The sequence below is a fragment of the Bos taurus genome, chromosome 8, assembly GCF_002263795.3.
Source record: "Bos taurus isolate L1 Dominette 01449 registration number 42190680 breed Hereford chromosome 8, ARS-UCD2.0, whole genome shotgun sequence".
Taxonomy (NCBI): Eukaryota; Metazoa; Chordata; class Mammalia; order Artiodactyla; family Bovidae; genus Bos; species Bos taurus.
In genome coordinates, this window is record NC_037335.1 from 46,466,671 (window position 1) to 46,492,651 (window position 25,981).

Genomic DNA, 25,981 nt, shown 5'->3' on the forward strand with positions numbered 1-25,981 from the left:
TTCCTGAGATCCTCCTTGTTCTCTCTTTCTTGTCTTAATCTGTGAGGAGAACTAAAATGTGGAAGTATAGCAGTTGCACAGAGGATAATTGGGGGGAATGGCTCAAGAGTACTCATAGATATGCATTTAATAGGGTGATAGTAAAATGGGATTTAGTTGTCTTCATAGCAGCAATTAAATTGCAAAGCATTGATTCTGTTGTTTCTTTATATTAAAGAGTTGGATATTTTAGAGCTGATTATAAATTCATTGTGCATGGATGGAGCTTGATAGCAAAATTATTTTAGGATAATTGTGCAAGAAAGTAGGCTTTTTAGATGTTGTAGCTCTGGTGGCTCAGAGAGATCCCCAGATATTTTTTGGGTTCTGTTCTCCAGGACCATTCAGAAACTAAAGCTTGAATTACCTTTCTTAGAGAGAGATGCACATCTTGAAGCATTTCTGGTGTTTAAAGCTTTATGTTAAATCTGTCCGTTTTCACCCTAAGCCTTTTCCTATATCTTTATCTTCAAATTCCAACCCTCTCTCATTTAACTTCTCCAGAGGATAAACCTTACGTTTTCTTGACAGAAGCTTGCTTGATAGCAGTAGTGCTCAAGGTGTGTGCATAGTGGGGTGTGGATGCATTGTAGTAGAAAGGTAGGGTGGTATGCATGTGCAGTTGCTTAGTTGTGTCCGACTCTTTGCAACACCATGGACTATAGTCTGCCGGGCTCCTCTGTCCATGGAATTTTCCAGGCAAGAAGACTGGATGGGTTGCCATTTCCTTCTCCAGGGGATCTTCCTGACCCAGGGATTGAACCCACATCTCCTCTGTCTCCTGTACTGGGAAGCAGATTCTTTACCACTGTGCCACCTGGGAAGCCAGGTGGGGTAGGTAGGAATCATTCTCTTCTATGTGATGTCTACTTTTTTTTTTTTTTTTACATTTTGGAAGGCTCAGCAATCATTTCCTTTCTCTAAATCTCTCTAAAGCATGCACAGGGCAATCACTATTGTATCCAAATACCTGGTGGAAAAATAGTGGCTCAACAAAATTAAATGACTTAGAGAACTCAGAAGTGGCTCTGAGTGCTGCACTTTATTTTCCACAGTATAAAATAAAAATTTACACAAAAATATTACTTAATATATGAGGTCTTTATACTTGACATTTCCTAGTTGTAAGACTCTTCTAGGATTTTTTTTTTTTTTTTTAGCAAGAGTCAATTCTTGTTTTTTTCTCTTTCATTCACTCCTTATACTGTGGTCCCTATAATAGGGTGCTAAATTAATTGTTCTACTACTTTTACTTTTCTGAATATTTATTGAATTCTTCAGTTGTTCCTTTATTCCTTTTGTCCTTCTGGGACCAAGCCCTTTTAGCTCCATTTGTATTATTGATTTAGAGTTTAGAAGGGAAAAGGCGTAAAGATTCATCTTTAAAACCCCAAACAGGAACTGCTAGGTTGATAGGTTGTCTAACATTTAGCTGGATTTTAAAAAGGCAGAGGAACCAGAGATCAAATTGTCAATATTCTTTGGATCATAGCAAAGCAAGAGAATTCCTGAAAAAGATCTACTTCTGCTTCATTGACTGTGCCTAAGGCCTTTGACTGTGTGGATCACAACAAACTGGAAAATTCTGAAAGAGATGGGAATACCAGGTCACCTTACTGCCTCCTGAGAAATCTGTATGCAGGTCAAGAAGCAACACTTAGAACTGGACAAGGAACAATGGACTGGTTCCAAATTGGGAAAGAAGTAGGTCAAGGCTGTATATTGTCACCCTGCTTATTTAACTTATATGCAGAGTACATCATGAAAAACGCCTGACTGGATGAAGCACAGGAGTCAAGATTGCTGGGAGAAATATCAGTAACCTCAGATAATGCAGGTTACACCACCCTTATGGCAGAAAGCGAAGAAATAAAAAGCCTCTTGATGAAAGTGAAAGAGGAGAGTGAAAAAGCTGGCTTAAAACTCAGCATTCAAAAAGCTAAGATCATGGCATCCAGTCCCATCACTTCGTGGCAAATAGATGGGGAAACAATGGAAACAGTGAGACTTTATTATTTGGGGCTCCAAAATCACTGCAGATATTGACTGCAGCCTTGAGATTAAAAGGCACTTGCTCCTTGGAAGAAAAGCTATGACCAACCTAGACAACATATTAAAAAGCAGAGACATTACTTTGCCAATAAAGGTCCATCTTTGCCAATAAAGGTCCATCTAGTCAAAGCTATGGTTTTTCCAGTAGTCATGTATGGATGTGAGATTTGGACCATAAACAAGGCTAATTGTCGAAGAATTGATGCTTTCTAACTGTGGTGTTGGAGAAGGCTCTTGAGCATACCTGGGACATCAAGGAGATCAAACCAGTCAGTCCCAAAGGAAATCAGTCCTGAATGTTCATCGGAAGAACTGATGCTGAAACTCCAGTACCTTGGCTACCTGATGGGAAGAGCCAACTCATTGGAAAAGAGCTGGGAAAGATTGAAGGCAAAAGCAGAAGGGTTCAGCAGAGGACGAGATGGTTGGATGTTATTACTGACTAATGGACATGAGTTTGAGCAAGCTCAGGGAGATGGTGAAGGACAGGGAATCCTGGTGTGCTGCAGTCTATGGTGTCGCAGATAGTTGGACCCGACTGAGCAACTGAACAGCTTGCATTCTGACATAAATCTCACTTAGTATTTTAATACATTGGTGGATTCAAATAGAAAATCTTGTCTTTACCATTTTTGTACCGTCTAGGATTGACCTAAAATCTTATTTTGTTCCATCCTTAACTGGTTTATTTCAGTGTTAAGCCAACATTTAAGTAGTTCTCCTAGAACCAGTGTTTTCTTTTTTTTTTTCCTGTGTCATAATTACCAGTTTATCACTTCTGTAAGTTCTTGAATTTTTAGGTTTTCTTAATTTTTTAATACATTATAGCATATAAATTTTTTCTGATTATCATTTGGTTACATCTTAACATGTGTGGTATGTGCTTGTATTGTTTTGGTTCAAGATTTTATAATTCTCATTCACATGTTTTCATTTAAGTTTATATAGGAGTTCTTACTATTTCAGTTTACTTGGATATGGAATTTTTAATCTTTATAAAAAAAGTTTAGTCCCAGTTATATTGCTTTATAGTTAATAGATGTGACCTTTATGACTTTATATAAAAATTTTTGGAAACCTCTTTTGGACTTCTACTGTAATTATATTATGCAAACGTTCTACTCTTTTTTTTTTTTTTTTACTAGCCTGATTTATCCACTTTAAAGTGCCAATTCCTTTTTCTTTGAATGTAGACTTTTCTGTTTTTCTTGTAATTGTATTTTTGCTTTCTAGATATTAAGGCTTTATTGTTTGTTCATTTTATCTGCTATAACTAACATATACTGGGTTTTGCTTTGTAATTTTTTAAATTTGGTATGAGACACTTTCTTATACAGTAAAGGAGTTTAACCAGTTCACATTTACCACTGCTTTCTACTTACCCTTAAAAAGTTTAAATAACATATTTTTCTTAGTAGAAAAAGTTAATTAGTATTTTTATTCTTCTATTTGAGAAAGATCAGAATCTTAGCAAACTTTTATTTCTTCTTCCTCCACTCCATACCAGTGTCATTAGAAATTTTATTTGTCTGTTATTTAAGGTATTATTTCCTATTGTCTGTATTTTAGATATTTTAATATATTAATATATTTGATATGTTAATATTTATTAATACTCACTAGTATTTACTATATATTAATGTTTTAATATATTTTATTGGCTTATTTGATCATGTTACTGCTTACATCACATTTTTTGTGATTCCTTCGTTTGAAGAGATAGAAATTTAGGTTGTTTTTTTCATACTGTCTCTCTTCTGGAGGTGTTTTAGAGAGCTTCTTTGGCTGATAAACTTTCTGAGTCCTTGTATGTTAGGAAATATCTTTTTTGCAGTCACTATGGAATATTAAAATGGCTGGATGTTGAATTCTAAATTACAAATTGTTTTTCCATAGGACTTTGGCAGTCTGTCTCAGTGTCTTCCTGGGTCTAATATACTTGACCTGCCACTTCTGTGGATTCTGTATTTGTGGATTCAACCAAAGATGGAGCAAAAATATTTGGAAGAAAATATTCCAGAAAATTCCAAAAAGCAAAACTTGAATTTGTTGTATACCAGAAACTATTCATAGCATTTAGTTTGTACTACAGATGATATATATATTTTTTAACATTTAATTTTATCCATGTTTGCTTTGGGATAGGGAATAGATCATTTAGTAAAAGCATAAAGTAAAACCAAGGTGTGTCTTGTGTACAACATGTAAATTACAATAATGATGTACTTTTACACCCCATAATAATGATGTGTGTAGGTTATATGCAAATACTATGTCATTTTATATAAGGGACTTAAGCATCTATGGATATTGGTAGCTGTAACAGGTGGGGAGGGATGGTGAGGTGCTAGAACAAATCCCCCAAGGATGCCAGGAGACAAATGTATTGTTCCTGAGAAGTAGCAGATATGAGAGGTAGACAGACCATATTAGGTAAACCCTTGAAGAAAAAGCAAATTGAACTTGATTGTAAATGAACTATACAATCTTTCTTACAGTGAGAAACTATAAGAAAGCTTTGGTTTGAAAGTTTTTAAGCCATGGAGAAACAGTATATCATACATGTTAAAATACTTTGGACTGCCTTATGGAAGACGGGCTATAGTCCATTTTTGCTCCACACGTGGGAGTTTAAAACCATTTAGGAGGCCATTGCAGTAATCTAGGCAAGAGAGAATAGTGGCTTCATCTAAGGTGGTAGCAGTTGATAATTTAGAAAATTGAACCAACAGTATTTGCTCAGGAAGTAGATACAAGAATACATTGTGAAAGAATCAAGGATCAGATCTAACCTTTTGACCTTACAGTTGATAGTGGTGCCTTTTACTGAAATGAAATTTGCTAGGAGAGGGAAATGGAGAAGGAAATGGCAACCCACTCCAGTATTCTTGCCTGGCAGGCTACATAGTCCATGGGGTTGCAAAGAGTCAGACTTGACTTAGTGACTAAACCACCACCAGGAGAGGAAAAATAAAGAATTCTATTTGACTGTGTAGAAGAGTTCCATCTTTTTACTTTATACCTGTTTCTATCCTCACATCTAAAGTGTGTTTCTTAAAAACCATATTTAGTTGGTCATGACAGTTTTTTAATCCATTCTGCCTATATCTGCCTTTTAATTGGAGTGTTTAAACCATTTGCATTTGATGTAATTACTGTTAAGTTATTTTGTGATTTGTTTTCATATGTCTTAGGACTTTGTTGCTCCTCTCTTTCTCCAATATTGCCTTCTTTTGTGTTGTTTTTTAATGTATCATTTTAATCCCCATCTCTTTTTTTTTTCTGTATTTTTTTCAACTATTTTCTTAGTGGCTGCCTTTAGAAATAGAAATAACATCTTAATTTATAATAGTCTAGTTCATATAAATATGTACTTGAGTAGTATAGAAAACACTGCTCCTATGTAGCTCTATTCCCTTCTCCTTCCTTTGTGCTGTTATTGTCATACCAGTTCCATTTTTAAGCATTATAAGCCTGTCAAAATAGTTTTGTAATTATTTCTTTATGAAGTTTCATTTTTGTGGCAGTTGTTGATTCTTTGACACCAACTCTGTTCTATACAATTCAATTCAGTTCTGATACTATTTAGAATTTAAGTAGATTCTACAAATTCATGGCTTAGTCCCACAAGACAGCCCTGGCTTCATGCCAGTCTCAAGTCCCCAGACCTCAGTTTTCCTACTCTTCTCTCTGACTTGGGTACAAATTCAGAGGTTCCCACAACTACCCCTGCCTTCAGGTTCAGTATGTGCTAGAATGACTCACAGAACTCAGGAAATTGAGTTATTAATTGAGGAATTGTTATACTTAACAATTATGGGTTTATAGGATACAACTCAGGAACAGCCAAATGAAAGAGGTGCATAGGACAAGGTAGAGTGGTGCAAAGTTTCTATTCCCCTTCTGGGTGCATCACCTTCCCAGCATATGGACACGCTCACTAACCCAGAAGCTCAATAGCCATGTTGTTCAAGAGATTTTATTGAAGTTTCATTAACTGGGTATGATTGATTAAATTATTGGCTATTGGTGATTGAAGTCAATCTCCAGCCTCTTTCACCTCCTGGAGGGCATGGAGTTGGACTGAAAATTGTAATCCAACTTTTAATCATGTGGTTGTTTCTTTGGGCAATCAGTCTCTATCCTGAAGCTGTATAGAGTCCCTGACAAGTTATCTTTTCACTGTATGGATCATAATAAACTGGAAATTCTTAAAGAGATGGGAGTAATGGACCACCTTACCTGCCTCCTGAGAAACCTGTGTGTAGGTCAAGAAGCAACAGTTGAAACTGCAAATGGAACAGTCATTACTACGAACAAAGCTAGTGGAGGGGATGGAATTCCCGCTGAACTATATCAAATCCTAAAAGATGATGCTGTGAAAGTGCTGCGTTTAATATGCCAGCAAATTTGGAAAACTCAGCAGTGGCCACAGGACTGGAAAAGGTCAGTTTTCATTCCAATCCCAAAGAAAGGTGATGCCAAAGAATGTTCAAACTACCACACAATTGCACTCATTTCACATGCCAGCAAAGTAACACTGTAAATTCTCCAAGCTAGCCTTCAACATTACAGGAACCGAGAACTTCCAGATATTCACACTGGATTTAGAAAAGGCACAGGAACCAGAGATCAAATTGCCAACATCCATTGGATTATCGAAAAAGCAGGAGAATTCCAGAAAAACATCTACTTCTGCTTCACTGACTATGCTAAAGCCTTTGACTGTGTAGATCACAACAAACTGGAAAATTCTTGAAGAGATGGGAAACCAGACCACCTTACCTACCTCCTGAGAAATCCGTGTGCAGGTCAAGAAGCAACAGTTCGAACCGGATATGGACAATGGACTGGTTCCAAATTGGGAGAGTGTGTCAAGGCTTTATATTGTCACCCTGCTTATTTAACTTACATGCAGAGTAATTCCAGAGTTCTGAAAGAGTTAATTTTTTGACTTTTTGCTAACATTTTCATTAAGTTTCTGGAGGAAAGGATTTTCAGAGTTCCTTTGTCATCTTGTTGACATCCAAATCTTTTCTGTGTCTACAGAAAAACATTGCTAGGATTTTAATAGGACTTGCATTAAACATATATATCAGTTTGGGGGAGGATAGAAAATACCATGTTGAATCTTCTAATCTATGAACACAGAGTGTCGCCATTTATTTAGATCTTTGATTTTTTTCCCATCAGCATTACATAGTTTTCAGCATATAAGTTCTCTGTGTTTTGTTAGATTACACCAAAGTTTTTCCCTTGATTTTTCTTTTTTCTCTTTTTTTTGAAATAATTTACTTGGAATTTTTTTCAGAGGCAAGCTTGTCATCTACAAATGGAGACAACTTTATTTCTTCCTTTCTGATTTTTATGCTTTTTATTTCCTTTCTTGCCTTACTGCACTGGCTAGAAATTCCAGCACTGTATTGACGAAAGATGGTAAGAGTGGACATCCTTGCCTTATTCCTGGTCTTAGGAGGAAAGCATTCATTTTTTCACTGTGGAGTATAACACTAGCTGTAGATTTTTTATAGATCAGGAAATTCTCTATTTCTATGTTTCTGAGAATATCATAAGTGAGTGTTGGATTTTGTCAGATGCTTTTTCTGCATATCTATTGATGTGGTCATGCACATGTTCAATTTTAGCTTGATGAATTGAAATTCATCGTTAAAAATGAATTTCATTGATTGTTGAATATCAAATCAACCTTACATTTCTGAAGTAAACCCTGCTTGGTTATGGTGTATAAATTTGTAATTCCTGTTACACACTGTTAAATTCTGTTAGCTAACATTTAAAGAATTTTTGTATCTATATTCATGAGGCACATACTCTGGTTTTCTCTTCATGCCTGTCTGCTTTTGATACCAGGATAATAACTAGTTTTTTAAAATGAATTCAGAAGTGTTCTCTCCTCTTCCCCAGTTTTGGAAGATACTGTAGAATTTGAGTTAATTCTTCTTTAAATATTCTTAATAATTCTCAAATAACACTTATCTGGGTCTGGTGATTTGCTTTTAGAGTTTTAAAATTATGAATTTAGTAAAGTTATAGGGCAGTTCAGATAATCTTTCAATTGGTTTACTTGTGCTAGTGATTCCCTCTCCCGCCCCCCGCTGAAATTGGTCCATTTTATCTAAGTTGTTTAATTTACCTATTCATAAATTTTCTTACTATTCTTTTGATTTTGGTGGATTCTGTAGTGATAATTGATATCCCTGTTTGATTCCTGATATTGGTAATTTGTGTCTTACTTTTTTTTTTCTTTTGGTGGAATGTGAGGATGGGGTCAGTCTTGGTAGAGGAATGTTAATTTTATTGTTTTTTGCAATGAACTAGCCCTTTGTTTCACTGATTTTTCTCTGTTATTTTTCTGATTTCATTGAAGTTTGTTCATATTTTTATCGCGTCCTTTCTTCTGCTTGATGTTGGTTTGTTTTGCTCTTTTTCTAGGTTCCTGAGGTTGATGCTCAGATTATTGATTTGAGAATTTTCTCCGTTTCTTGTGTATATGCATTTAATGCTATGTTTTCTTCTCATCACTGCTGTACCTGATATCAATATCACAGATTTTGATATATTATTATTTTTGTTCAGGTTTTATTTTCCACTTTTCTTGAGATCACAATTTGTTTATTCATTTATCTGTTCACAGATGTTTAGTTTGTTTCTGGTTTGATGCTAGTACTAAAACTGTTGCGAAGTTCTTATGTAATACAAGATGTGCTTTCGTTTCTTTTGGATAATTTCCTATAAGTAAGCTATCATAGGTGTACATGTAACTTTTGAAGAATTTGCCAAACTGTTTTCCAAAATTATTATTAACAATTTTTTGTTGTTGTAATTGACATTGATTCATTGACTATGCTAAAGCCTTTGACTGTGTAGACCACAGCAAACTGAAAAGTTTTTTAAAAAATTTATTTTTTTAATCGAAGGATAATTGCTTTACAGAATTTTGTTGTTTTCTGTCAAACATCAACAAGAATCAATCATAGGTATACATATGTCCCCTCCCTCTTAAACCTTCTTCCCATCTCCCTCCCTATCCCACCCCTCGAGATTGTTACAGAGCCCCTGTTTGAGTTCCCTGAGTCATACAGCAAATTCCCATTGGCTGTTTATTTTACATATGGTATTGTAAGTTTCCATGTTATTCTCTCCATACATCTCACCTTCTCCCTCCTCCTCTCCCTCCATGTCCATAGTCTGTTTTGTATGTCTGTTTCTCCTTTGCTGCCCTATCATCAGTACTATCTTTCTAGATTTCCATATTTTTGACTTACTTCACTCTGTATGATAGGCTCTAGGTTTGTCCACCTCTTTAGAACTGACTCAAATGTGTTCATTCTTCTGGCTGAGTAATAATCCATCAAATATGTACCACAGCTACTTTATCCATTGATCTTTCGATTGACATCTAGGTTGCTTCCATGTTCTAGCTGTTGTAAATAGTGCTACAGTGAACATGGGGGTACAGTGTACAAAGAACAATGTACATGTGTCTTTCAATTTTGGTTTCCTCAGGGTATATGCCTAAGAGTGGGATTACTGGGTCATATGGTGGTTTTTATTTCTAGCTTTTTTAGGAATCTTTGTACCATCTTCCATTGTGGCTGTGACAGTTTACATTCCAACCAGCAATGCAGGAGGGGTCCCTTTTCTTCACACCCTCTGCAGCATTTAATGTTTGTAGACTGTTTGATGATGGCCATTCTGACTGGTGTGAGTTGGTATCTCATTGTAGTTTTGATTAGCATTTCTCTAATAATGAGTGGTGTTGAGCATATTTTCATGTTTTTGTAAGCCATCTGTATGTCTTCTTTGGAGAAATGTCTGTTTAGGTCTTTTTCCTTACTTTTTGATCGGGTTGTTTATTTTTCTGATCTTGAGCTGCTTGCAAATTTTGGAAATTAATTCTTTGTTAGTTGTTTCCTTTGCGATTATTTCCTCCTATTCTGAGGGTTGACTTTTCAGCTTGTTTGTAGTTTCCTTTGGTGTGTAAAAGCTTTTAAGTTTAATTAGGTCCCACTGGTTCATTTTTGGTTTTATTTCCTTTACTCTAGGAGGTGGGTCATAGAGGATATTGCTTTGATTTATGTCATCCAGTGTTTTGCCTGTGTTTTTCTCCAAGAGGTTTATAGTCTCGTGTCTTACATTTAGGTCTTTAACCCTTTTGAGCTTATTTTGTGTATGGCTTTAGGAAGTGTTTAATTTCCTTTTTTACATGTAGCTGTTCAGCTTTCCCAGCACCACGTATTGAAGAGGCTATCTTTGCTCTATTGTGTATTCTTGCCTCCTTTGTCAAAAATAAGACATCCATAGGTGCATGGGTTTATCTCTGGGCTCTCTGTCTTGTTCCATTGGTCTGTTTTTTGTGCCAGTACCATACTGTTTTGATGACTGTAGCTTTTGTAGTATTTTGTAGTCTGAAATCAGGAAGGTTAATTCCTCCAGCTCCATTCTTCTTTCTCAAGACTGCTTTGGCTATTCAGGGGTCTTTGTGTTTCCATATGAATTGTGAAATTTTTTGTTCTAGTTCTGTGAAAAATGCCATTGGTTATTCAATAGGGATCACATTGAATCTGTAGATTGCATTTGGTAGTATACTCATTTTCTCAATATTGATTCTTCCTACCCAGGAACATGGAATATCTCTCCATCTGTTTATGTCATCTTTGATTTCTTTCATCAGTGTCTTATAATTTTCCACATACAGTTCTTTTATCTCCTTAGGTAGGTTTGTTCCTTAGGTAGGTTTATTCCTAGATATTTTATTCTTTTTGTTGCGGTGGTGAGTGAGATTGTTTCCTTAACTTCTCTTTCTGATTTTTCATTGTTAGTACATAGGACTGCAAGTGATTTCTGTGTATTGACTTTATATCTTGCTTCTATGCTAAATTCACTCATTAGCTATAGTAATTTTCTGATAGTTTCTTTGGGGTTTTCTGCGTATAGTATCATGTCATCTGCAGACAGTGAGGGCTTTACTTCTTCTTTTCCTATCTGGATTCCTTTTATTTCTTTTTCTTCTCTACTTGCCATAGCTATGACTTCCAGAACTGTGTTGAATAATTGTGGTGAGAGTAGACACCCTTGTCTTGTTCCTCATATTAGAGGGAATGGTTTCAGTTTTTCACCATTGAGAATGATGTTTGCTGTGAGCTTATCATATACGGCCTTTACTATGTTGTGGTAGGTTCCTTCTATGCCCATTTTTTGAAGTGTTTCTATCATAAAGGGGTGCTGAGTTTTGTCAAAGGCTTTTGTTTTTTTGTATTAAGATGATCGTATGTTTTTTATCTTTCAATTTGTTAATATGGTGTTTCACTTTGATTGATTTGCATATATTAAAGAATCCTTGCATCCCTGGAATAAACCTGACTTGGTCATGGTGAGGGAGTTAATTCTTAGGTAGGTTGATAAGGAGTCTGGGGCCCTCAATGAGAAAGGGGTCCTGGACCCTGGAGGAGGAGAAAGGGACAGACTTTTTTCCCCTACATTCCTTTGTCTTAGTCATCTAAGACATTTTTTTCTTAAGCTCTGAGTTGTTTGGCAACAATCTATTTCTTCTAAGACTTAACTTTCTTTAAGCCCAGAGCTAATGGTCAGCAAAGCAACTTATGTTGCTCAAGTGTATGTTTTTCCTTAAACTCTGTACTAATGATTATATAACAACAATGTATCTTGCTGAAGGACATTTTCTCCTTAAGACCCTTCTGGCTAATCCTGTTATTGGAGATCAGTGGAGAAATAACTCCAGAAAGAATGAAGGGATGGAGCCAAAGCAAAAAGAATACCCAGCTATGGATGTGACTGGTGATAGAAGCAAGGTCCAATGCTGTAAAGAGCAATATTGCATAGGAACCTGGACTGTCAGGTCCATGAATCAAGGCAAATTGGAAGTGGTCAAACAAGAGATGGCCAGAGTGAATGTCGACATTCTAGGAATCAGCAAACTCAAATGGACTGGAATGGGTGAATTTAACTCAGATGACCATTATATCTACTACTGCGGGCAGGAATCCCTCAGAAGAAATGGAGTGGCCATCATGGTCAACAAAAGAGTCTGAAATGCAGTACTTGGATGCAATCTCAAAAACGACAGAATGATCTCTGTTCGTTTCCAAGGCAAACCATTCAGTATCACAGTAATCCAAGTCTATGCCCCAACCAGTAACGCTGAAGAAGCTGAAGTTGAACGGTTCTATGAAGACCTACAAGACCTTTTAGAACTAACACCCAAGAAAGATGTCCTTTTCATTATAGGGGACTGGAATGCAAAAGTAGGAAGTCAAGAAACACCTAGAGTAACAGGCGAATTTGGCCTTGGAATACGGAATGAAGCAGGGCAAAGACTAATAGACTTTTGCCAAGAAAATGCACTGGTCATAGCAAATGCCCTCTTTCAACAACACAAGAGAAGACTCTACACATGAACATCACCAGATGGTCAGCACCGAAATCAGATTGATTATATTCTTTGCAGCCAAAGATGGAGAAGCTCTATACAGTCAACAAAAACAAGACCGGGAGCTGACTGTGGCTCAGATCATGAACTCCTTATTGCCAAATTCAGACTTAAATTGAAAAAAGTAGGGAAAATCACTAGACCATTCAGGTATGACCTAATCAAATCCCTTATGATTATACAGTGGAAGTGAGAAATAGATTTAAGGGCCTGGATCTGATAGATAGAGTGCCTGATGAACCATGGAATGAGGTTCGTGACATTGTACAGGAGACAGGGATCAGACCATCCCCATGGAAAAGAAATGCAAAAAAGCAAAATGGCTGTCTGGGGAGGCCTTACAAATAGCTGTGAAAAGAAGAGAAGTGAAAAGCAAAGGAGAAAAGGAAAAATATAAGCATCTGAATTCAGAGTTCCAAAGGAAGAGATAGGAAAGCCTTCCTCAGTGATCAATGCAAAGAAATAGAGGAAAACAACAGACTGGGAAAGACTAGAGATCTCTTCAAGAAAATTAGAGATACCAAGGGAACATTTCACGCAGACGGGCACAATAAAGGCCAGAAATGGTATGAACCTAACAGAAGCAGAAGATATTAAGAAGAGGTGGCAAGAATACACAGAAGAACTGTACAAAAAAGATCTTCATGACACAGATAAGCACAATGGTGTGATCACTGACCTAGAGCCAGACATCCTAGAATGTGAAGTCCAGTGGGCCTTAGGAAGCATCACTACGAACAAAGCTAGTGGAGGTGATGGAATTCCAGTTGAACTATTCCAAATCCTGAAAGATGATGCTGTGAAAGTGCTGCACTCAGTATGCCAGCAAATTTGGAAAACTCAGCAGTGGCCACAGGACTGGGAAAGGTCAGTTTTCATTCCAATCCCTAAGAAAGGCAATGCCAAAGAATGCTCAAACTACCACTCAATTGCACTCATCTCACACTCTAGTTAAGTAATGCTCAAGATTCTCCAAGCCAGGCTTCAGCAATACGTGAACCATGAACTTCCAGATATTCAAGCTGGATTTAGAAAAGGCAGAGGAACCAGAGATCAAATTGCCAACATCCGCTGGATCATGGAAAAAGCAAGAGAGTTCCAGAAAAACATCTATTTCTGCTTTATTGACTATGCCAAAGCCTTTGACTGTGTGGATCACAATAAACTGTGGAAAATTCTGAAAGAGATGGGAATACCAGACCACCTGATCTGCCTCTTGATAAATCTGTATGCAGGTCAGGAAGCAACAGTTAGAACTGGACATGGAACAACAGACTGGTTCCAAATAGGAAAAGGAGTATGTCAAGGCTGTATATTGTCACCCTGCTTATTTACCTTCTATGCAGAGTACATCATGAGAAACGCTGGACTGGAAGAAGCACAAGGTGGAATCAAGATTGCCAGGAAAAATATCAATAACCTCAGATATGCTGATGACACCACCCTTATGGCAGAAAGTGAAGAGGAACTAAAGAGCCTCTTGATGACAGTGAAAGTGGAAAGTGAAAAAGTTGGCTTAAAGCTCAACATTCAGAAAACAAAGATCATGGCATCCCATCACTTCATGGGAAATAGATGGAGAAACAGTGGAAACAGTGTCAGACTTTATTTTTCTGGGCTCCAAAATCACTACAGATGGTGACTGCAGCCATGAAATTAAAAGACGCTTACTCCTTGGAAGGAAAGTTATGACCAACCTAGATAGCATATTCAAAAGTGGAGACATTACTTTGCCAACAAAGGTTCCTCTAGTCAAGGCTATGGTTTTTCCTGTAGTCGAGTATGGATGTGAGAGTTGGACTGTGAAGAAGGCTGAGCGCCGAAGAATTGATGCTTTTGAACTGTGGTGTTGGAGAAGACTCTTGAGAGTTCCTTGGACTGCAAGGAGATCCAACCAGTCCATTCTGAAGGAGATCAGCCCTGGGATTTCTTTGGAGGGAATGATGCTGAAGCTGAAACTCCAGTACTTTGGCCACCTCATGTGAAGGGCTGACTCATTGGAAAAGACTCTGATGCTGGGAGGGATTGTGGGCAGGAGGAAAAGGGGATGCTAGAGGATGAGATGGCTGGATGGCATCCATCACTGACTCGATGGACTTGAGTCTGAGTGAACTCCAGGAGTTTGTGATGGACAGGGAGGCCTGGCATGCTGCCATTCCTGGGGTTGCAAAGAGTCGGACACGACTGAGCGACTGAACTGAACTGAAGTGAACTGAACTGAAAGATGTAGGTTGTGGGAGTCGGTCTGGTAAGACCTTTCTGTGGGCAATAACCAGTTGAAAAAGTGTATAAAATCTTGATAAACCTAGTGAGTGGCCCCTCTCTGCCCCTTCTGGTGTCTTTGTCAGAAGCTGTCTCTGTCCGTTTCCAGTTTAATAAAACTTCTGCCTCATGAAGGCCTTGAGTAACTGCAGCTGTGTCTTTGGTCCCAAAGCAAAGTTCTCTCCTTCAGAAATCTCGAATCCAACATTGTTCACCGTAAGCTGTCAATGGTGTGTGAGTTTTTTAATATGTTGTTGAATTCTGTTTGCTAGAATTTTGTTGAGGATTTTTGCATCTATGTTCATCAGTGATACTGACCTGTAATTTTCTATTCTTGTGTTGTCTTTGCCTGGTTTTCCTATCAGGGTGATGGTGGCCTCATAGAATGAGTTTAGAGGTGTTCCTTCTGCAGTTTTTTGGAAGAGTTTCAGAAAAGTAGGCATTAGCTCTTCTCTAAATGTTTGATAGAATTGCCCTGTGATGCCATCTGACCCTGGGCTTTTGTTTTTTGGGAGATTTTTTATCACAGTTTCAGTGTTTGTAATTGTCTTGTTCATAATTTCTCTTTCTTCCTGGTTCAGTCATGGGAGGTTGAACTTGTCTAAGAATCTGTCCATTTCCTCTAGGTTGTCCATTTTATTAGCATATAGTTACTCATAATATTCTCTTATGGTCGTGTGTATTTTGTAACCTTTCCTTTTTAATTTCTAATTTTGTTGATTTTTCTTCCCTTTTTTTTTCTTGATTGTCTGGCTAGTGGTTTGTCAGTCTTATCTTCTCAAAGAGCCAGCTTTCTTGGTTTTATTAATCTTTGCTATTGTTTCCTTCATTTCTTTTTTCATTTATTTCTGCTTTGATCTTTATAATTTATTTCCTTCTGCTGACTCTGAGGATTTTTGTTCTTATTTTTCCAGCTGCTTTAGATGTGGAGTTAGGTTGTCTATTTGATGTTTTTCTTGTTTCTTGAGGTAGGATTGTATTGCTATATAAAATTCCCTCTTAGAACTGCTTTTGCTGAATCCCATAGGTCTTGGGTTGTTGTGTTTTCATTGTCATTTGTTTCAAGGAATTTTTTTATTTCCCTTCTTATTTAAGTAACCTCTTTGTTATCTAGTAGTGTATTGCTTAATCTTCATGGGTTTGTGTTTTTTGCTTTCTTTTTTTTTTTCCTGTAGTCTCATAGCTTTGTGGTCAGAGGAGATACTTGATACTATTTCAGTTTTCTTAAATTTACTGAGGCTTGACTTGTGGCCCAAGATGTAGTCTCTCCTGGAGAATGTTTCATGTGCACTTAAGAAGAAGTTGTGTTCTTTTGCATTTGGATGAAAAGTCCTGAATATAACAGTTAGATCCATTTGGTCTTATGTTTCCTTTAAGGCTTGTGTTTCCTTATTGATTCTCTGTTTTGATGATCTGTCCCTTGGTGCAAGTGCAGTTTTAAAATGCCCTAGTATTATTGTATTACTGTGATTTTCCCTTTTATGCCTGTTAGTGTTTGCCTTGTATAAACACTAACATATGAGATGTTCCTATGTTGGGTGCATAAATATTTACAATTGCTGTGTCTTCTTGGATTGACCCCTTGATCATTATGTAGTACCCTTCTTGATCTCTTATTACATTATTTATTGTAAAATCTATTTTTTCTGCAATAAAGATTGCCTCTCTCTTTCTTTTGGGTTGCATTTGCATGGAATATCTTTGTCCATCCTTTTACTTTCAGTCTGTATGTGTCTCTAGGTCTCTTGGGTCTCTTGTAGGCACCATGCAATGAGTCTTATTTTTGTATTCATTCAGTTAGTATCTTTTGGTTGGTTCAGTTAATCCATTTGCATTTAAAGAAATGATTGATATATATGTTCCTATTGGCTTTTTCTTAATTGTTTTGGGTTTGTTTTTATAATCTTTCCTTTCTCTTGTGTTTACTGGCTATGTAAGTCCCTTTAATATTTGTTGTAAGGCTGGTTTGGTGGTGCTAAATTCTCTTAACTTTTATTTTTCTATAAAGCATTTGATTTTCTCTATCAATTTTGAATGAGAGCTTTGCCATGTATAGTAATCTTAGTTGTAAATTTTTTTCTTTCAGTGCTTTAAATATATCCTGCCATTCCCTTCTGGCCTGCAGAGTTTTTGCTGAAAAATCTGCTGTTAATCATATGGGTTTTCCCTTGCTGCTTTTAATATTCTTTCTTTCTGTTTAATCTCTGTTAGCTTGATTAATATGAGTCTCGATGTGTTTCTCCTTGGTTTTATCCTGTAAGGGATTCTCTGTGCTTCTTGGACTTGATGGACTATTTCCTTTCCATGTTGGGGAAGTTTTCAACTATAATTTCTTCAAAATGTTCTCAGTGCCTTTCTTTTTTCCTTCTTCCTCTGGAACCCCTGTAACTCGAATGTTGGTTTGTTTAATATTGTCTCAGAGGTCTCTGAGGCTATCCTCAGTTCTTCTCATTCTTTTCCTTTATTGTGCTCTTCAGTAGTTATTTTCACCACTCTATCTTCCAGCTCACTTAACCATTCTTCTGCCTCAGTTATTGTGCTGTTGGTTCCTTCTAGAGTATTTTTAATTTCAGTAACTGTGTTATTCATCTCAGTTTGCTTATTCTTTATTTCTTCTGTGTCCTTGGCAACTGTATTAATTGTTTCTTGCGTTTTCTCCATTCTGTTTTCAAGTCTTTGGAACATCTTTACTACCATCATTCTGAATTCTTTTTCAGATAGATTGCTTATTTCCTCTTTATTTGGTGTTATGAGTTTCTCCTTTGTTCTTTCATTTGTATTGCATTTCTCTGTCTTTTTATTTTTTTCTAACTTGCTCTGATTGAGGTCTCCATTTTCCAGGCTTTAGGGTTGTATACCTTTTTGGTTTTGGTTTTTGTCCTTGGAGGAAAGGTTGGTTTAGTGGTTTGTGTTGACTTCTTATTAGGGGTGACTTGTGCCTGTGTTCTAGTGGGAAGAGGGGAGGTTCCCCCAACCCACCCACCCCCCGCCGCCCCCGATGGGAAGGGCTGTGTGAGGTGGTATATTTTGGAGTGCCTGTGGGACTCCTATCTGTTGATGATTATTGATGATGTGGTTTTTTCTTGCTTGTCGTTTTGGTAAAGTGTCCTGGGTGGATGCTGTCAACAGCTGGATGATACTAGGCTTTGTGTACAGGTGTCAAAGTTCTCAGTAATTAATACCCCCTGGGGTTAGGAGTTCTCTGGCAGTCTGGGATCTTGGACTCAATGCTCCCACCTCACTGGTTCAGGTGTGATCCCTGGTCAGTGGATTGGGCCTCCATAAGTCACTTGTTATGGGATTAAAGGGAGCTAAAGCAAACATACCAAGACAAAAAGTAAAACATGGCATGAAATAAAAGATGAACCCAGATGGATGGTAAATACAAAATCAAGATTGCAGAAATAATAGGACATATACACACTTTCATGCACAGTTATAACCAAAGTATTCTAAGGTATCAACCATTTAAAAGCAGAGCTAACTAATGCTCAATCTGGAAAACTGAGGCTGAGCAGAGTGCCAGCTGAGGAATATAGCCAGGAGAGCACAACAGTTTAACTTACATGGTGAAAAGAGTGAAGACTAAGAAAAAGAAAAAGGAGAAGGGAGAGAAAAATAGAAAAACAAAAACAAATAGACATATGTGAAAAAGATTTATATATATTCAGAAATAGCTACAGCTGGTAAAGAACTATAAGAAAGCAATCAAATATATAAAAATATGTAAAATACTTTTTATATATTTTAATATATATATAAAAACATATACATTATATATATAAACAAATATATAAAAAAAACAAAATCACCCAAGGGTGAAAAAGATTTTTTAATTTCTTTTTTTTTTAACAAGAAAAACAAAGAGGAAAACTCCCTAGCACCACAAGTCTAATGTAAAGGTAGAAATATGTTGGGGGAATAAACAGTATGATTTAAAAAAGAAGAAAAAGTTCTCAAGATCATAGTTCTTGCTTGTGGAGTCTGCCCCCATGGATGGGGTTGGGTTAGTGTCCTGTAATATTTTCATGGTTGGGGAGCTTGTGCCTGTGTTCTGGTTGATCAAACTGGGTCTTGTCTCTGAAGGGCAGCTCAGTGTCCAATAGTAGGTTTCCAATGTCTGTGGATTCAGTATGTCTTTGGGCAGCCCTTCTGGCTTGGCAGTGTTAGACACATCTATTTCTGCAGCTACCTCGAAGTGGCCCTCTCAGCATATCTTCACTGCCACCAGCCCCCTACCTGTTCCTGGAATCATTGCCAGTGCTTCCATCCCCAGTCCCGCCCCATAGGCCAAAGCTTTCTAGGTAGGGACTTGTGTGGATCATTTTTTGGCTGCCCACCCCTGCCCTCTGCATCATGGAGAGTTGTGTGGGCTTTCCCCAGCCCTCTGAGCTCACCCTCTGTGCCACAAGGTTCGTGTACCCTGAAAGGGTTTGTGTGCCCCTTTCTCAGCCCCCAGGGCCCATCCTCTGTGCCACAAGGTCCGTGTGCCCTCAGAGCTTTGTATGTGTCGCTGTGCCTCTCTCACACCACGCCCCTCACCCTCTACACCGCAAGGCTTGTCTGCACTTCTGAGGTTTGTATGCTGCGCCTCTCTCAGCACCCTCTTCCCTGCAGGGCTTCTGTGGGCTTCTCTGGGTTCCCCAAGCACACTGTCTAGTCAGGGCCACAGTCCATGAGCTGTTTAAGAGCTGAGAAGTGCAGCAGCTTTCTCTGTTTTCTGCCTCTAGGTCCCTGCTTTGCCTGGCTTTCCAAGATTCTGCAGCTCCCCTTGGGCTCACCTGTGAGTTCCTGTGCTTGGGAACTCTTCTTCCTTCACTGTTCCCTCCCTCCCTCTGATCCAGAAGTTCTCTGTCTCTTCCCTTTTTGTGTCTCTGTACTCTCTCTTATCTGATTCCAGAGAGCTTAGCCTGCCTCCTGGAGGCCTGGGGTCTTCTGTTGTCACCTGTGTGTGTGTGAAGTCGCTCAGTTGTGTCCGACTCTTTGCAACGCCGTGGACTGTAGCCTGGCAGGCTCCTCTGTCTATGGGATCTCCTGGCAAGAATACTGGAGTGGGTTGCCATTTCCTTCTCTAGGGGATCTTCCCAGCCCAGGGATCAAACCTGGGTCTCCTGCATTGCAGGCAGACGCTTTATCCTCTGAGCCATAGTAATGGCTGTCACCTAGAGGTTCTTTGTAGGAATTGTTCTGTATCTTGATGAGATTTTGATGTATTTGTGGGGAGGCTGGTGATCTCACCGTTTTACTCCTCTGCCTTTATCTGTCTTTATCTTTATCTGTCTCCCCAAACTGTGGAAAATTCTTAATGACATGCGAGTACCAGACCACTGCACCTGTTTCCTGAGAAACCTGTATATGGGTCAAGAAGCAGTAGTTAGAAACAGACATGGAACAACTGACTGGTTCCAGATTGGGAAAGGAGTACATCAAGGCTATATAGTCACCCTGCTTATTTAAATTACATGCAGAATATGTCATAAAAAATGCCAGGCTGGATGAATCACAAGCTTGAATCAATATTGTTGGGAGAAAAACCAACAACCTCAGATATGCAGATGATCTTTCTTGGCTGGCCCTACATCACGTGGCTCGTAGTTTCATTGAGTTAGACAAGGCTGTAATCCATGTGATGAATTTGGTTAGTTTTATGTGATTGTGGTTTTCATTCTATCTGTTCTCTGATGAATGAGGATAAGAGGCTTATGGAAGCTTCCTGATAGGAGGGACTGGCTGTGGGGAAAACTGCATCTTACTCTGGTGGGCAGTGAGTTGTTGTTTTTTTTTTTTTTTTTTGCTCCTTGGTAGAAAAGCTATGACCAACCTAGACAGCTTATTAAAAAGCAGAGCTACTACTTTGCCAACAAAGGGCCGTCTAGTCAAAGCTATTGTTTTTCCAGTGGTCATGTATGGATGTGAGAGTTGGACTATAAAGAAAGCTGAGTGCTGAAGAATTGATGCTTTTGAACTGTGGTGTTGGAGAAGACTCTTGAGAGTCCCTTGGACTGCAAGGAGATCCAAACAGTCCATCCTAAAGGAAATCAATCCTGCATATTCATTGGAAAAACTGGTGCTGAAGCTCCAGTACTTTGGCCACCTGATCTGAAGAACTGACTCATTGGAAAAGACCCTGTTGCTGGGAAAGATTGAGGGCAGGGGGAGAAGGGGACGACAGAGGATGAGATGGTTGGATGGCATCACCGACTCAATGGACATGAGTTTGAGCAAGCTCCAGGAGTTGGTGATAGACTGGGAGTCCTGGCGTGCTGCAGTCCATGGGGTCGCAAAGGGTTCAGATATGACTGAATGACTGAACTGAACTGATGGGCAAGGCTGTTCTCAGTAAATCTTTAATCCAATTTTCTGCTAACTGATGGAACTATGTTCCCTCCCTGTAGTTTGACCTAAGGGCAAACTATGGTAGAGGTAATGGCGACCTTCCCAAAAGGACTTATGCCGGCTTGCCGTACCTCCCAGGACTGCTGCGGTCAGTGCCCCTGACCCTGCTGCAGGCCACTGTTGACCACGCTTCCACCAGAGACTTCTGAAGACTCACAGACAAGCTGGGCTTAGTGTCTTGTGGGGTCACTGCTTGTTTATCCTGGGTCCTGGTGCCCACAGGGTTTTGACCTGGAAAAGGTCAGTTTTCATTCCCATCCTAAAAAAAGGGCAATGCCAAAGAATGTTCACACTAATGTGCAGTTTCTTATATTTCACATGCTAGTAAAGTAATTGTCAAAATCCTTCAAGTTAGACTTCAGCAGTATGTGAACCGAAAACTTCAGATGTACAAGCTGGATTTAGAAAAGACATAAGAACCAGAAATCAAACTGCTAACATCCACTGGATCATAGAGAAAGGAAGAGAATTCCAGAAAAACATCTACTTCTGCTTCATTGACTATGCTAAAGCCTTTGACTGTATGGGTCACAACAAACTGTGGAAACTTCTTAAAGAGATGGGAATACCAGACCGTCTCTCCTGCCTCCTGAGAAACCTATATGCAGGTCAAGAAGCAATCATTAGAACTGTACATGGAACAACGGACTTGTTTCAGAAGGGAAAGGAGTATATCAAGGCTGTATTTTGTCTCCCTGCTTATTTAACTTATATGCAGAATACATCATGTGAAACTCTAGGCTTGATGAAACAGAAGCTGGAATCAAGATTGCCACAAGAAATATCGATAACCTGAGATATGCAGATGATACCACCCTTATGGCAGAAAGTGTAAGAGGAACTAAAGAGCCTGTTGATGAAGGTGAAAGAGGAGAGTGAAAATGCTGGGTTGAAAATCAATATTCAAAAAACTAAGATCGTGTCATCTAGTCCCACCACTTCATGGCAAATAGAAGGGGAAACAATGGAAACAGTGACTTTATTTTTTGTCCAAAATCACTGTGGATGGTAACTGCAGCTGTGAAATTAAAAGATGCTTGCTCCTTGGAGGAAAAGCTGTGACAGACCTAGACAGCGTAAAAAAGAGCAGAGACATTAGTTTGCTGTCAAAGGTCTGTATCGTTAAAGCTGTGGTTTTTCCAGTAGTCATGTACAGATGTGAGAGTTGGACCATAAAGAAGGCTGATCACCTAAAAGTTGATGCTTTCTAACTGTGGTGTTGGAGAAGACTCTTGAGAGTTCCTTGGACAACAAGGACATCAAACCAGTCAATCCTAAAGGAAATCAATTCTGAGTATTCATTGCAATGACTGATGCTGAAGCTGAAGTTCCAATACTTTGGCCACCTGATGTAAAGAACTGACTCATTGGAAAAGACCCTGATGCTGGGAAAGATTGAAGGCAGGAGGAGAAGGGGACGACAGAGGATGAGATGATTGGTTGGCATCACGGACTCAGTGGACATGAGTTTGAGCAAACTCTAGGATATGGAGAAGGACAAGGAAGCCTGGAGTGCTATCCATGGGGTCACAAAGAGTTAGACATAATTTAGTGTCCGAACAACAATTGATAAAAGTGACTTGTGGTTGCCAAGAATTTTTTTTACTGTTCCTTCACCATGAATAACTTGAGAAACATTGCTTGGAGTAGCCTTGGAGGGTTAGTAGCCTTGGAGGGTAGCTATAAGAACTCTTATATAAGATAAAGCAGAGTGATTATACTTGGAGGTAGGATGATGGTTTTAAAAGGAGGAAGTACTCTGATCAGAGTAGTCTGCTTTTAACAGTGCTGTTAATGAGATCTGAGACAGTCTCATATTAACTGAGTGAGTAGATGGCCTTTAGCAATATTGGATTGAGGAAGGAGGAGAAGATGTGAATTCATCTCAGAATGAGAGCATTTGTCCAAAATCACTGTGGATGGTAACTGCAGCTGTGAAATTAAAAGATGCTGCTCCTTCAAGGAAAAGCTGTGACAGACCTAGACAGCGTACAAAAGAGCAGAGACGTTACTTTGCTGTCAAATGTAAATGTAAATAATACATTTATTAGACAAACGTAGTAGTGTTTTGGGGGAGTTCTGAGTGCCTGTTTAAGTTATGTGGCCATAAATTTGAAGTAAGACCTGTTTTCAAAAATCTCTCCAATTAGTTCAGTTGTTTAGATCCAGATAAATTGAAGGTATATATTTAGGTTTAATAAGGACTGACCTTTTCCCTTGCTAATGTAAATTAGGAATGGTGTGGGGTCAGCACGTCTTTGCATGGGAGTGATTCTCATGCTGAGTTGTGGAACCTCAGCGGGTGAAGGAAAGAAATGAGGAGGGGGGTGGTTGATGGTGAAAAGATAGTTGGCTCTGTGGTTTGCAGGACTCTGTAGTCAAACAACAGTTGTAATACCATGGAAGTAAAATGGAAGGGAAGGAAGAGGGTGATCAAAGAGTAGGATTGTGGGAATATAGTTTTCGGAGGTGGTATGATTTTTTTGGTGAATGGATATCATTAAATATAACCATAGGAGAGGTTGGCCGAGGTGGTGTTTAGGAAAAGATGGTTGAAGTTGAAGAAGTCAAGGAACACAGAGGCCAAAGATTTAAACTGGTTTTCTGTATGTATGTTGAAATACCATGATGGCCAGCATAATGATGGAAAGACAAGGTAGTCGTAGTCGGGTGCTAAAGTCATGATTGAATGAAGGGTGTGAGGAAAGATTTTGAGGGAGGCAGTTAACATCGCAAAGATAATGGGTGGTAACGTCTGATCGCATGGTCTTCAAAGGATCCGAAGTGGGGCTCAGTTGATGGAGAAAGAGTACAGTGGAGATTAATGAGGACACCCTCCCCACCTGAGTCCTGAAGTATCCTGAAGGATTATAGCAGGAAAAGGTCACCATTTGAAAGGGCTCCAGGGAGAAGTGTCTTCCAGCAATCACCAAATTTTACTTAGAACAAGAAGAGAGGGCATTCAGAGAAATTAAATATTCAGAGCAGTATGTGGATAGTATCCTAGCGAACGTGGATTATCTAAGAGGCTTGGACTTACTGTGCCTGAGCTGAACTTGGGTGTACAGATTAGTTAGTTATGGTAGTTTGTTGGATGAAGGTGTTGAATGAGTTAAAAACAGAACTCAAAACTTAGCTAGAAGGACAGGGTACCATCAGGTTGCTTTGCAGTTTTTCAGGTCAGTGTCAAAAGAGACTTCTTGGTGTAAAATTTTTTCAGCAGCTCAGTGATTTTTGGTAGCTTGGTGGTCTCTTTTGCTGGAATTGCAGAAGTTATATTTATTAAATTTCTTGTCCCTTTTTGATTGACTTGGAATTCCTTATGTGTTTGGTGTATTCTTAATTCCATCCTTGTCTCCCATGACCTGCCAGTTTAGTCTCCTAAAACATGGGTTTCCTAGCTGAACACTATGGCTTCTTGTCTGCTTGCTTCTTTCAGGACCATTGAACATTGTTAATTTTCAGTCACATACACACACATACATACATCTTATTTTTTCAAATTTTTTTCTTCACTTCTGTGTGTTGTAGGAGAGGGAATTTTGGCATATATTCAGTTCATTGTCTGATACTGTCAAAGCTAAACTTTTAAAAAGGAAAATTGATACCAACCCAAATTTCCAAAGATCCCCTGGAGAAGTTCACAACAACCCACTCCAGTATTCTTGCCTGGAGAATCCCATGGACAGAGGAGCCTGGCAAGCTGCAATCCATAAGGTTGCAAAGAGTAGGACACAACTGAAGCAGCTTAGCCTGCATGTACCCTGAACATAAGCATATAGATTGAGGATTGAAATCTTAAAATATTAATTTGAATTGCTAGTAGAAAGTAACTGAAAAAAAAAGGTTTATTTTGGTTTAAAATTAGTAGGATATAATCTTCATCATCGTTTCTGTTATTACTGCTTTATTGAATGTTTGTTGTACCATATAACTATTTTCAGCTTTATGATGTATGTGAAATCTTCCTGTAAATATTTAGAGATCTGCTGATTGGCTTTATAAATATTTTGCTTATTCAGCAAATATATAATGAATGCTACTATATACTAAGCACTGCTCTGGATACTTGGTATGTATTACTGAACAAGTAAAGAGACAAGCAGTCTGGTAGGATTAGCAGTCTAATTCTAGTGGGATACCTTTTAGTGAGGAAAAAACCCATATTCTTAGAGTGTTTGCATTTTTAAAACTATTATCACTATAAAAACCATATAAACCAGGAGAAAAAACAATCTCTAATACTAATCTGCTTTTGTTTTATTAGATTGAGGAGCTTCAGCAGGCTTTAACAGTAAAACAAAATGAAGAGCATGACCGACAGAGGAGAATAAGTAACACCCGCAAAATGATAGAAGATTTGCAAAATGAACTGAGGACCACAGAAAACTGTGAGAATCTTCAACCCCAAATTGATGCCATTACAAATGATCTGAGACGAGTTCAAGATGAAAAGGCATTATGCGAAAGCGAGATAATTGATAAGCGAAAAGAGAGGGAAACTCTAGAGAAGGAGAAGAGGAGTAAGTTTTATTAAACTTAGAGTGAAGACATGTTTATAAAATGGGAGATACGTCTCTGTTGATAGACTTTCTTCTTTCCCTGATCATGCCTAAGTGTTCCACTCTGCTTATTGAGGAAGCTCATTTAATACCTGTATCTGTTGGGTAATGATTTGCCACTAGCAGACCATTGTCTTAGGTCAGATTATGGCAGTTGATTTAATTCCCTAAAAATACTTTGTTTTCTGTACAGTCACTC

The 25,981-nt window shown here is 38.4% G+C and overlaps 1 protein-coding gene across 7 annotated transcripts in view; it reads left to right on the plus strand.

Annotated features, from left to right (window-relative positions):
- Window positions 1–25,981, plus strand: part of SMC5 (structural maintenance of chromosomes 5) — a 117,975-nt gene that overhangs the window by 55,231 nt on the left and 36,763 nt on the right. For all 7 annotated transcript variants that reach the window (XM_024996166.2, XM_024996167.2, XM_002689640.7 and 4 more), the window contains one exon: window positions 25,488–25,743. In XM_024996166.2, the coding sequence (XP_024851934.1) occupies window positions 25,488–25,743 (256 nt within the window). The remainder of the gene's footprint in view (window positions 1–25,487; window positions 25,744–25,981) is intronic.